The sequence below is a fragment of the Capra hircus genome, chromosome 28 (assembly GCF_001704415.2).
Source record: "Capra hircus breed San Clemente chromosome 28, ASM170441v1, whole genome shotgun sequence".
NCBI lineage: Eukaryota > Metazoa > Chordata > Mammalia > Artiodactyla > Bovidae > Capra > Capra hircus.
Window position 1 is genome coordinate 21,335,210 of NC_030835.1, and position 13,158 is coordinate 21,348,367.

The following is a 13,158-nucleotide window of genomic DNA, read 5'->3' on the forward strand; positions in this document are numbered from 1 at the left end:
AAATAGAGTATTGGGTCTTTACTTGAATAGTGTCCTCTTTCAATTTTCTGGACACTTCTGATTGAATATGTGTATTCTTACACATGGTCATAGACTGTTTTCCAAATATACTAAAAATATATTTTTGAAATTTTATTGTAATTGCTATTGGCAGTGTTTCATAGTGTATATATAAGCTATATCTTTATTATGGTAATGTATACTGTAATTGAGATGAAATTTAATTTTCTAGTAATTTTTAAATGTTTCATTAAATTATGTAGTCTTACATGAGCACGTAAATTATTTAAACCAAGAAACATCCTTTTGGGTTAATAATTCAAATTGTGTAAAAGGAATTACTTCTTTAAACTGTGGCTTCTGAAACAAAGTATGTGACAACTCTGTAATTGTTCATTTGATCTATAATAGAACAATGTTTTAAAAGTCCCTATGGATAATTATAAGGTCATAAAAGTTTTTCACATTATGGAAAGTTCATTTATAATTTTATCTCCCAAAGGTAACATTCATAATGTTTGGTAAATTAGTCTCCAGACTCTTTCCTATGTATTATTTTTGAAGAACATGTTTACTTTTTACCCATTAATATTATAATAAGGATTTCTCCATGCTACTAAAGGTTCTTCATACATGGGTTAATGATTGCACAATATTTTATTTTACTATTGTACCAAAACTGATTATTCTCTTGTTGTTAAACATTTCATTTACAGTTTTTTTAGTATTTAGAATATTGTTTAGATGAGTATGAAATATATTTTATTACATTATTAAATATATTCACATTCTAAAATATAACTATTAATATTAAATGCTTTAAAGCAAATTAGTTTTCTATTTATCTTTGTTTTATAAGGCTGGAGTTAAGTAATAAAATATACTTAGTTTTGTTTGGCAAATCAAATGCAGTATTGGACGCAAAGATTGAAGTCTTTATCTTCATCACCCTGAGGAAGTTAGCTTAGGTACCTTATAGTTAAACACCCACACACAAAAGAGGTTATAGTATTCTTTTAATTGCATATTTCTTCTTTAGGGTAATATGTTACTTTTGTTTTCTTTAGGGGTGGTTTACTTATATTAATTGAGAAAGCTTATCATGTGTTATTCATACTTTGAATTATACTCTTGCCAAATAATTTTTGAAGGAACTATTTAAATCAAAGGAACATAATTTAATTTGAAAATTTTCACAATTTGGATTTTTAAAAAATATTGTTATGCTAGGTTATAAAGTAAAGGTTGTAATATCCTGTAAATAAATCTCTTTGTTCAGGCTTTTGTAGTTATGTTATTGTCTTTTCAGTTTACAAAGAAAGATTAGTTTTGAATAGACTAAAAAAATGATCCCATTGTTTATTTATAATGTTTATAACAGTTTCATTTTGTCGTGACCAGTTATAATCATACTTCTCTGTGTATACTGTGACATATATTAAAAGGAGAATATGTCAAAAAAAAGGCGAATAAGGGCATGGTCTTGACATTCCTTCTTCTGGATATATTTTACTAATTCTGTCATTGCATAGCATGTATAGATAACAGTCACTTATCTAAAATGAAATGACCCATCACAATTTTATCAATTCCTTTTATACATTATCTTTCTCCTCTTTTTATATGTATCCTTCTCATTTACAAACATCTTAATGCTTTTTAAAACTATTATTGTGACATTTCCTTTACTTGATTTGTGTTGTCTGGATTTTCTTTACTTCAAATATTCCTAGGTGTGATATTCTAAAAAATTAGCTAGAACTGTTTCTATCCAAAAGCAATTTAGCAACTTGATATTTTGATACTACTTAAAACAACTGAGACACACACATAATTCTTTTGCTTAGTATACAGTTCTTACACTTTAAAGCTTGTGTTGGAAATTAATAAATGACACATGTAAGGCCATGGAAGAATTTCCATGCTGTTGAGTAGAAAACAAATACTCCCTGTTCAGAAACATTTACCAAAGTTTAAGGAAAGAATGTCTGAAAAGACTTCGGAGAAGAGATGGGGTGTGAAACGATCCTGCATTAAAATTTAGATGCATGGAGGGAGACATAGAGGGCATTTGAGTGACCAGGGGAAAGCTGGAGAAGATCCCTTCAAGTGGGAATCAAATTAGTCCCTATTGCACATGAGTATTTCCTGACACAGAGCAAAATACTGTGCTGTTAGGATATGCAAAAGATAAGCTTTTAAGTTTTAAAATTTAATTTCTAAAATTATGTATCTTCAATAAGGAAATGAGGAGTATAAAGAGAGCACAAGGAAAAATGCCAATCCAAACGCTTAATGTTTGGAACTATGATATATGCATGCCATTTTATGCATGCATATATATATATAATTTTATATAAGTAAGTACATGTACATATGTATACATATTTATATGTTTATCTTTATATATGGGCTTCCCCATGGCTTAGCTGGTAAGAATTCACCTGCAATGCGGGAGACCTAGGTTTGATCCCTGGGTCGGGAAGATCCCCTGGAGAAGAGAAAGGCTACCCACTCCAGTATTCTGGCCTGGAGAACTCTATGGACTCTAGTATAGTCCATGGGGTCTTGTGTCTGGAGTCAGACTGCCTGAGTTGAAATCCTGGCTCTGCAACTTATTAACTCTGTGATTGGGAAAATTACTTTCCTATATTTCGTTTCCCTAATCTGCAAAATGAGAATAATAATAGTACCCACCTCACAGAGTTGCTGTGGGAATTGAAAGACATGCTATATTTAAAGTACTTAGAACAGTACCTGGCACACACTAGGTCTCAGTAAATCTTAGCCATTATTTATAATTATTTTATTTTATTTATTTGGTGTAGCTTACAGAATCCTAGTTCCCCAACCAGCGACTGAACCCAGGCCCATGGCAGTGAAAGCATGGAGTCCTAATCACTGGACTGCCAGATAATTTCCTCATTATTTTACATATACACATATATACATATATGTTACATGATTCCTTTTGAGTAAAACATTAAGATTTTATACCTCACACAATGCTTTATAGCTTACCTTTTTCTCATAGAATGTTTTATATAAAATTTCTCAGATTATTAAAAATCTTCTACTACAAGATTTTTTTCAGTTCAGTTCAGTCGCTCAGTTGTGTCCGACTCTTTGCAACCCCATGAATCGCAGCACGCCAGGCCTCCCTGTCCATCACCAACTCCTGGAGTTCACTCAGAGTCGCGTCCATCGAGTCAGTGATGCCATCCAGCCATCTCATCCTCTGTCGTCCCCTTCTCCTCCTGCCCCCAATCCCTCCCAGCATCAGAGGCTTCTCCAGTGAGTCAACTCTTCGCATGAGGTGGCCAAAGTACTGGAGTTTCAGCTTTAGCATCATTCCTTCCAAAGAAATCCCAGGGCTGATCTCCTTCAGAATGGACTGGTTGGATCTCCTTGCAGTCCAAGGGACTCTCAAGAGTCTTCTCCAACACCACAGTTCAAAAGCATCAATTTTTCAGCGCTCAGCCTTCTTCACAGACTAACTCTCACATCCATACATGACTACTGGAAAAACCATAGCCTTGACTAGACGCACCTTAGTCGGCAAAGTAATATCTCTGCTTTTGAATATGCTACCTAGGTTGCTCATAACTTTTCTTCCAAGGAGTAAGCGTCTTTTAATTTCATGGCTGCAGTCACCATCTGCAGTGATTTTGGAGCCCCCAAAAATAAAGTCTGACACTGCTTCCACTGTTTCTCCATCTATTTCCCATGGAGTGATGGGACCGGATGCCATGATCTTGGTTTTCTGAATGTTGAGCTTTACGCCAACTTTTTCACTCTCCTCTTTTACTTTCCTCAAGAGGCTTTTTAGTTCCTCTTCACTTTCTGCCATAAGGGTGGTGTCATCTGCATATCTGAGGTTATTGATATTTCTCCCGGCAATCTTGATTCCAGCTTGTGTTTCTTCCAGTCCAGCGTTTCTCATGATGTACTCTGCATATAAGTTAAATAAGCAGGGTGACAATATACTGCCTTGACGTACTCCTTTTCCTATTTGGAATCAGTGTGTTGTTCCATGTCCAGTTCTAACTGTTGCTTCCTGACCTGCAATACAGATTTCTCAAGAGGCAGGTTAGGTGGTCTGGTATTCCCATCTCTTTCAGAATTTTCCACAGCTTATTGTGATCCACACAGTCAAAGGCTTTGGCATAGACTGCAAAATATGCCATCCTATAGTCCTATTACAATTAACTTTAACAGTATCCTATTACTAGGCACACAGGTTTTTGTTTAAAATGTATAACTTTTTATTCATTGAACCTTCTTATAACTAAATCCATTCCCTACCTTCAATTGTCCTCTTAGCCAAATTCCTATAATTGAAATGGTTGGATTGAAAAGTATGAAAAAAAATTAAAGGATTTATATATTTTGTTGTTGTTGTTCAGTTGCTAAGTCATGTCTGACTCTCTGTGACCCCGTGGGGTATAGCACACCAAGATCCTCTGCCCTTTACTATCTCCTGGAGTTTGCTCAAACTCATGTCTATTGAGTAAATGACACTAACTAACCATCTCATCCTTTGCTACCTCCTTCTCCTTTTGCCTTCAATCTTTCCCAGCATCAGGGTCTTTTCCAATGAGTTGGCTCTTTGTATCATGAGACCAAAGTATTGGAGCTTTAGCATCAGTCTTCCAATGAATATTTAGGGTATATTTCCTTTAGGATTGACTGGTTTGATCTCCTTGCTGTCCAAGGGACTTTCAAGAATCTTCTCTCGCACCACGATTTGAAAGCATCCATTCTTTGTTGCTCAGCTTTCTTTATGGTCCAACTGTCACATCTGTACATGACTACTGGAAAAATCATAGCTTTGAGTATATGGACCTTTGTCAGCAAAGTGATGTCTCTGCTTTTTAATATCCTATCTATGTTTATCGTAGCTTTATATATGTATATCTCAATTGATTTATAGAAAACTTGCTAAAATTTGCTAAAAATGTTAAAAGAACATTTAAATTCTTACCAGGAAAGCACAGGTGAGTTCATTTCCTTGTATACTCAGTGACACTGGTAATAATAATCCATGGATGTTTTGACTTTTTGATTATGAGTAATGTTGATTTTTAAGGTATATTTATTGGCCAGTAGAACAGACAGCTTTCCAGATCATTGGACATTGTGTCAGAAACGCAAAATTCAGTAGACTTTGACATGAAGGGCCTCAGTTGTCCATGAGCTGCTGTTGGCACCAGGAACATGGGGTGGCTATGCCAGGAGATAAATTGAATGTGCCCAAGACAAACTAAGCCACTTTATTGGTTAGTTTTCCCAGAACCAGCCCTACACAGGAGATCTGTGATAAATTTTGTGGTAGTAAAATATGAAAAGTAATGATAGACTGATATGCACTATTCTTAACTTTTAAAAATTGGATAGGAATGAAATAAACAACAACAAACCCCCCAAACTCTCTACTTTTGATATATAGGTATAGTTTCTATCCATTTGTGCTATTAATTTCCCCAAGATATATACATAAATATGTAATGTGTGTAAAAATGTGTCTTGAAGGATTCTGTCATCTTAGGAGAAGGGAAGTAGAAGTGTTTTAAAAATTTTATTGTGTTATGTTTGGCTGCACTGGATCTTCGTTGCTTTTTGGGGTCTTTTTCCAGTTGCGGTGAGTGGGGTCTACTCTTTGTTGTGGTTCAAGGACTTCTCATTACTGTGGCTGCTCTTGTTGAGAAGTGCAGGCTCTAGGCATGTGGGCTTCCGAATTTGTGGCACACAGGCTCAGTAGTTGTGGTTCAGAGGCCCTACGGCATGGGCTCAGTAGCTGTGGTACACCGGCTTAGTTGGTCTGAGGCATGTGGAATCTTCTCTGATCAGATATCAAATTGGCAGGCAGATTCTTATCCATTGCACCACCAGGAAAGTCCAGGAATAAAGGTTTTTTTTAAAAAAATATTCTGTATCAATGGAAATCTTTTCAAAGAGAGTTTGTGAGTACTTATAAATTACTTGTTAATTAAAAAATGCTATTAGAGTCTTTAAAATATTTAATATTAAAAAATTTTAAAACAAGTCCCAATCTCAATTTTCTTTGTTCTATTAGCAGGTTATGGTGACAGGTAAAGGGAGCACCCAGGAAGAGGAAACATAACTATAGTTCATACTAGGAAATCTATCTCTTCCTGTTATTCCAAGGGTCTCCCATGACATACTTAAAGGAAGAGAACAGAGATATCAATCTGGGCTTTAAACCTACTCATATCTAACACTGTCTTTGATTGTAAAAGCGAAGATTTTTTTTTATGAGAGTTGATTAAGGATGACATGGAGCTGATAAAAATATTTCTCCCATGATTCTTATGACAATATTGAACTGAACTGCTTGAGAATTTAATTCTCAAATGAGGTAATTTGCTTTCATGGATTCGTGCATAGTAAATGTGGAACTTGCTAATAGGTCCTACGCCTGAAGAACTGGCCCATGTAAAACAGTGGTTAAGTTGATGGGATTTGGGGATTTCCCTGGCAATTCACTTTCATTTCTGAGGGCTGTGGTTTGATCCTTGGTTGAGGAACTAAGATCCCACAAGCTGTGCAGCCAGCCAAGAAACAAAAAGAATTATTGGATTTGAATTCCAACTGCTTAGTTAACAGAAAACTCAGCTTTTTTTCCCCAGTATCAAGTTAAATGAGTTCAAGGAACTTAACCACTGAGGTTTAATTAATAGCTATTAAGTTCTTACTGTGATCAGGCTTTGTGTTAAGTGCTGGAGTTACATTATGCATGAACTGTAAAGATGAGGAAATCTAGGCACATGGAAATTATATAACTTGCCTGCACCAACAGAGCAGAACTGGGATTTAAAACAAAGCAATTAGATAGTTGGACATGACTTAGCGACTAAACAACAACAAAAAGTCAGATACTAAGAGCCACATAACCACTTTTGCATTCTGATGTTGACATTACAATTATAACTGATAAAGCCAAGTCTTGATAATTCATGATAATAAGGATTAGATGGGTGAGTGAAACCCAACAAAAATCATAGATGGCCCTCAAACCTCATTTTAGTTTGGGCGGAAATCTCTGTTTTTTCAGTCAATATCTCTAACCAAACTGTTTACTGGTAACAAAATGATTAAGTTTATCCTTTTTTTTTCCCCCTAAGTTGTGAAACATTTTTTTCTTTCCAACTTTATGGGGATATAATTGACATACAGTACTGTAAGTCTGAAGTGCAGATTACCACAAGTTTACTGAATATCCATCATCTATATAAATACCAAATTAAGAAATAGAAATTTTTTCCTTGTGATGAGAACTCAGGATTTACTCTTTTAACACCCTTCCTATACTACGTATAGTAGTGTTAATTATACGTATCAATTTTTACATTACATCACTAATACTTATTTAACTGGAAATTTGTATCTTTTGACTACCTTTATTTAACCCCTCCATCCCCAATTGTGAAATTCTTTTTGTGTGTATGTGTGAAATTCTTAATAGAAAAGAAAAGGACAAAAAAAGAAGAAAGAACTTTATAGTGGGTAATTTATAAACTGGACAATCATCTTGAATAACAGAGGTGGCTAAACATCCTTTGAAGAACTCAGGTGTGTAAACACACCTTTTATATATTGTTAGGATGGTACCCCACTGCAGTACTTTTGCCTGGAGAATCCCATGGACGGAGGTGCCTGGTGGGCTGCAGTCCATGGGGTCGCTAAGAGTCAGACATGACTGAGCGACTTCACTTTCACTTTTCACTTTCAATCATTGGAGAAGGAAATGGCAACCCACTCCAGTGTTCTTGCCTGGAGAATCCCAGGGACGGGGGAGCCTGGTGGGCTGCCGTCTATGGGGTCACACAGAGTCGGACATGACTGAAGCGACTTAGCAGCAGCAGCAGCAGGATGAACCTATATGACCAATTTTAATGTTTAAATTTACTGAACTCATAGGTGTCTTGGACCATCATCTAAATACAGTAGCAAGTTCAATTGTCATTGCATACTACTATTTGAATAAGAATGTTTATTGGATACTTCCTGAATTTTGTGATTGAGAAAATAATTTCTTAGACTAAAAAGTCAAAATACAGATAGGAATCAAAATAAAAAGGTAGGTGTTCATGGTGGCTTTTTTGGGAAGGACTGACACCCTACTTTTCCCTTTATGCCATTCAAGTTGGATTCCTCATTCATTAATTTCTGTTTTAGGTTGAACAAATCCTTGCAGAATTTAAGGTCAGGGCCCTGGAATGTCACCCTGACAAGCATCCTGAAAATTCCAAAGCTGGTAAGTATTTAATAATGGTTGCTTTTCATGAAAATGTATAGCATATAGACCTAAAAAGCCAGTGAATAGTAGCTTCATTTTCTTGTATCGATTTATGCTCAAAATTATTCTTTCATTTAATGCCAAAGAGTATTTTTCGCACTATTGGATGGAGGCTGAAGAGGAAACCGGGTAGGGTCTTTTTTCTCATAGCAGTCACTTAATATTCATTTATCTTTCTGCTATAATGTGCTGCTTCATGGTTTACAGTTTGTCCAATTGGGACTTCCCTAGTGGTCCAGTGGTTAAGACTCGGTGATTCCAATGCAGAGGGTGTGGGTTTGATCCCTGGTTGGGGAACTAAGATCCTACATGCCTAAATAAATAAATAAAATAACAATAAGAATAAAAAAATGCGTCCAGTTTTATGCTTCCTTTCACCAATTTTTGAATGTTAACAGTGACTTCCATTTGTAACTAGGTGGTTATCTTAATGAGAACCTTGCTGTGTCTTCTTCTGAATAGGTCTGTATATATTGTATAATAATATATTCATACATTTGCTTTTTCTTTATCATATTTTAAATTTCATGATCATGAATTTATATATAAATGCTTTTGTGTATCTCAGCTTGAAAAAATACAGACAAAACAATAATCCTTTCTTAACCTCTCTCCCTCCTGCTGCTTCTCTATCTCTGTACTTCCCTTTAGAGCCAATTTTCCTGAAAAAGAAGTTCACAGTTGATATCGGTACTTCCCTTTCAGCCAGTTTTCAATTTATCCAAGTTTGACTTCCTCCTCAGCTTTCTAGGAAATGGCGCTTGTAATAGTCACTAAGAACTTCTTGGCTGCCAACTCCTTTTAGTCCTTATCTTCCCTGAGTATCAGAATTTGGAACTGTTGATCATGCTCATCTTCTTGAAACTCCTTTTTCTTAGCTACCAGGATATGCCCTTATGCTTTTCCTCCTACTTCTTGGGCTCCCCTTTCTGTCTCCGTTGTGACTTCTTCCCTTCTGTCCTGAGATTCCCTTCTAAAATCTCTTCTGAGGACTTCCCTGGTGGTCCTGTGGTTAAGACTGGGCTTTCCAATGCTTGGGGTATAGGTTTGAGGCCTGACTGGGGAACTAAGATCCCATATCCCTTGCAGCCAAAAAAAGCAAAAAATAAAACAGAAACAATATTGTAACAAATTTAATACAGACTTTAAAAATGGAACACATAAAAAAATCTTTAAAAAAGTTTAAAACTCTCTTCTGGGCTTACTCCCCGCTTTTTCTCTATAATTTTGTTGAAGTCTGCGGTTTTCAATCCTCAGTTATTTGTTGATGGCTTCCCATTTTATCCTTAACTCAGTTCTCATTCCTCAGTTTCAAACTGTGGCTTTGACTGCTTTTTGAAAATATCCTTTTGAGGACATTTCAATATCTCTCTGTCAAAAACTGGCCTCATTATTCATCCTTCTCTCACCTTTTATGTGCATGCTCAGTCTCTCAGTCGTGTCCATGTATGTACCACCCTACTATTGGTATATGTCTAGTATGTGTATACCTATGATTTTTTTTTTTTTTTGCCATGTCTTGGAACATATGGAATCTTCCCTGGGCAGGAATTGAACCCTCACCCCCTGTAGTGGAAGGGTGGAGTCTTAACCACTGGACCATCAGGGAAGTACTATATGTGATTTCTCTATAAGGAAAGTATGATTAAGACCTGTCAGCTGCTGCTGCTGTTTTGTCACTAAGTTGTGTCCAACTCTTTGCAACCCCATGGAGTGTAGCCCGCCAGGCTCCTCTGCCCATGGGATGTCCCAGGCAAGAATACTGGAGTAGATTGCCATTCCCTTCTCCAGGGGATCTTCCTGACCCAGGGATTGAACCTGCATCTTCCGCATTAGCAGGTGGATTCTTTACCCCTGGAGCCATCAGGAAAGCCCATTAAGACTTGTCTTTAACTCCACATTTCACAAATGGTAAAACTCAACTCCTTTTTATTAAAAAAAATTTCCCTTATCTTAAAGCTCTTAATTTTCTCTAAAAATCACTGATCCCTTTGGTTGTATTAAATGGGTTATTTTCCAATGTATAGAGTCAACTTTTGTTAGATACTTAACTATTACCATTGCACATTTGATTTTTTCCCTTTTTATGAAGACATAACTTAAAGCAAATGTGAAAAAATCGTAAGTATAAACTTGATAGATTTTTGTCTACATATAACCCCTTTAACCACTGCCCAGATGAAGATGTAGAACATTTCTGCCACTCCAGGAAAAGTCCCTTTTCATGTCCCATTCAGTGCCAGCACCCTTTCCCATTGTTGGATCTTTATCATCATTGATTAGTTTTGCCTAGTTTTAAGTTTTATATACCTGGAATCATATGGTATGTACTCTTTTGTGAAGCTTCTTTTGCTTTACCTGTAATCTTTACACCTTGATTGTGCATGTAACAGTGGTTCATTCTCTGTCATTGCTGGGCCTTGAGGCATAAGCCCCTTCATGTTGTGCCCCTCCCCACATCTCCAGTCTCATTTTCTCTTCACCACCACGCTTACAGCCCTATGTTTCAGCCACTCAGCACTACTTTGGCTCCTAGGGACATCCCTGGTGGTCCAGTGGTTAAGAATCTGACTCCTAGTGCAGAGGGCATGGGCTCAATCCCTGGTTGGGGAACGAAGATCCCACATACCACAGAATGACTAAGCCCGAGGGCCTCAGCTAGAGAGTCTGTGTGCTGCAAACTGAAGAGCCCACGTGCTCTGGAGCCTGCGTACCGCAACTAGAAGGAAGTCCGTGGGTCACAGTGGAGAGCCTGGGTGCTGTAGCTAAGACTCGACTCAGCCAAAAATGAATCTTTAAAAAGTCCCAGCATTTAAGGAATTATTTAAAAGAAGAAGAAGAAAACAACTACCTTGGTCTTTAATGTGTCCTGATGTCTACTCTCTAGACCTTTATACTTATTGCTTTTTCTGCCAGGAACATTCCTGAGGCCTGCTTACCTCCCTGCCCTGCTTTTGATTGGCTGGGTCATGCTCCCAAGTCAGGTCTCAGCTTGGCCATCACTTCCTCTGGGATTCATGTGTGCCCCAGCTACCCAGAGCCCCCTGTACATATGTCAGGTGGCCAACTGTATATTATATTGTTAGCTTGTTAACTGTTTGCTTATTAATTATACTGGAGGCTGTGTGAAGCTGGTCTTGTTTATCTAATTCAAAATGGTATGCCTTGCACCCAAAATAGCATGCACAGCACCTGCCATGGAGGACAGCTACTTTGTGCACAAACTTTCTTGAATGAGTGAAAGAATGAATTCATGAACATTTCTGTAGGAGACATATATTAGTTACCCTTCTAGAATTTATATTAAGATAGTATCTTAGAATAAAACTGTAAAAATTTGATAAACACTTAAAAAAACCACCACCACAGATTATTCTTTAGCTGGGTTCTCTTCCAGTGAAGCATGGCGTTGAGTTGTTTTTCTGTCCCGGCAAATGATTTCCATTAAGGATACATGATGAATCATTGTGCAGTCATTGCCATTCTAGTTGCCATGGTGATGGGAGTTCCATGTACGGGGACCTGAAGGTTTCCTGTTCAGAGAAACACTGGACTGTGTAAATATTGTTTAAAATGAAAAGATACACAGACACTAATATCTTCCTTTGTTCAGGCTTGCAATAGATAGATGATTCAACCTTTGGATAGAAATTGTTTTCAAACATGTTCAAGCGTCTATTTACTTAATTTGGATGAACATGACTTCCTGAAAATTTAAGTCGTTCTTCACATACTTGCAGAAGGGTTAAGGTTACTGATAAAAATACTTTAAAATGTGAAACAAAAATTCACCCTGATGCTGGTTTTAGCTTGACTGAAATCCAGAATATATTGGACAGATTTTGGAAACACATTTCATTAAGGTAAAAAGCTAAGCCTGTAGAGCAAATGCGGGTAGAAGAAATTAAACTTGTGTAATATGCCTTTTTGGCTTGCTAAATGTAGTCTCAACCATTGCTGTTGAAATGACTGGTTTGGTAGTATGATGGAGGAGTAGACAAGAACACAGGTCTGTCTGTCTGCATTGCTCCTAGCTCCTACTTATGAACTAGTTGATTTTGGGCAACCTCTTTGAGCCTCAGCGTTCTCCTAGGCAGAATGGAAGACTAATAGCATATCATCACCTCTTCTGTGTCTGTGTGTGCTCAATTGATCAGTCATGTCCGACTCTTCGTGACCCCATTGCCTGTAGCCCGCCAGGCTCCTCTGTCCGTGGGATTCTTCAGGCAAGAATACTGGAGTGGGTTGTTATGCCCTCCTCCAGGGGATCTTCCTGACCCAGGGATCAAACCTGAGTCTCCTGCATCTCCTGCCTTGACAGGCAGATTCTTTACCATTGCACCACCTGGGAATCTCATGTATCTGCTGTGAGGATTAAATGAGGTATTTTGCATGTGGGAAGAACTCAATGGATGTCGGCAATTATGATTCAGTGTACTTTTCTTGCTCTATGAAGTACTGCAAGATAAAAATCTAACAAAATGGGGCAGTTTTTTTGTAAGTAAATATTAGCCATTTCTCTCATAAAATAACTCTAAATCTAAGGCTTTTTGAGATCCTCGTTTTGCAGTGGGTGATGCAGGCAGGACTGGTCATGCTATAGAAATTGAGTCACTGAGATCAAAAGCCGCTGGTTGGTGCTCATGCCAGTCCTGTGTGTATATGTGTGTGTGTGTGTGTGTGTGTGTGACACTAATGGTTTCAAGTCAACCCTTTATTAACTTCCCTTTGACCCTGAAGAGATTTCAGACTAACTTAAGGACCTGTGAAATGGTATTTTTGTTATTGATTTACAGGCTTCAGAGACACCTGAATCTTTGAAGAAGGGGAACTCTTTG

General features: G+C 37.2%; 1 protein-coding gene across 1 annotated transcript in view; it reads left to right on the forward strand.

Moving 5' to 3' along the window:
* Nucleotides 1–13,158, forward strand: part of DNAJC12 (DnaJ heat shock protein family (Hsp40) member C12) — a 43,369-nt gene that overhangs the window by 8,847 nt on the left and 21,364 nt on the right. Inside the window, exon 3 of the mRNA XM_005699094.3 lies at nt 8,200–8,278. Within this exon, the coding sequence (XP_005699151.1) occupies nt 8,200–8,278 (79 nt within the window). The remainder of the gene's footprint in view (nt 1–8,199; nt 8,279–13,158) is intronic.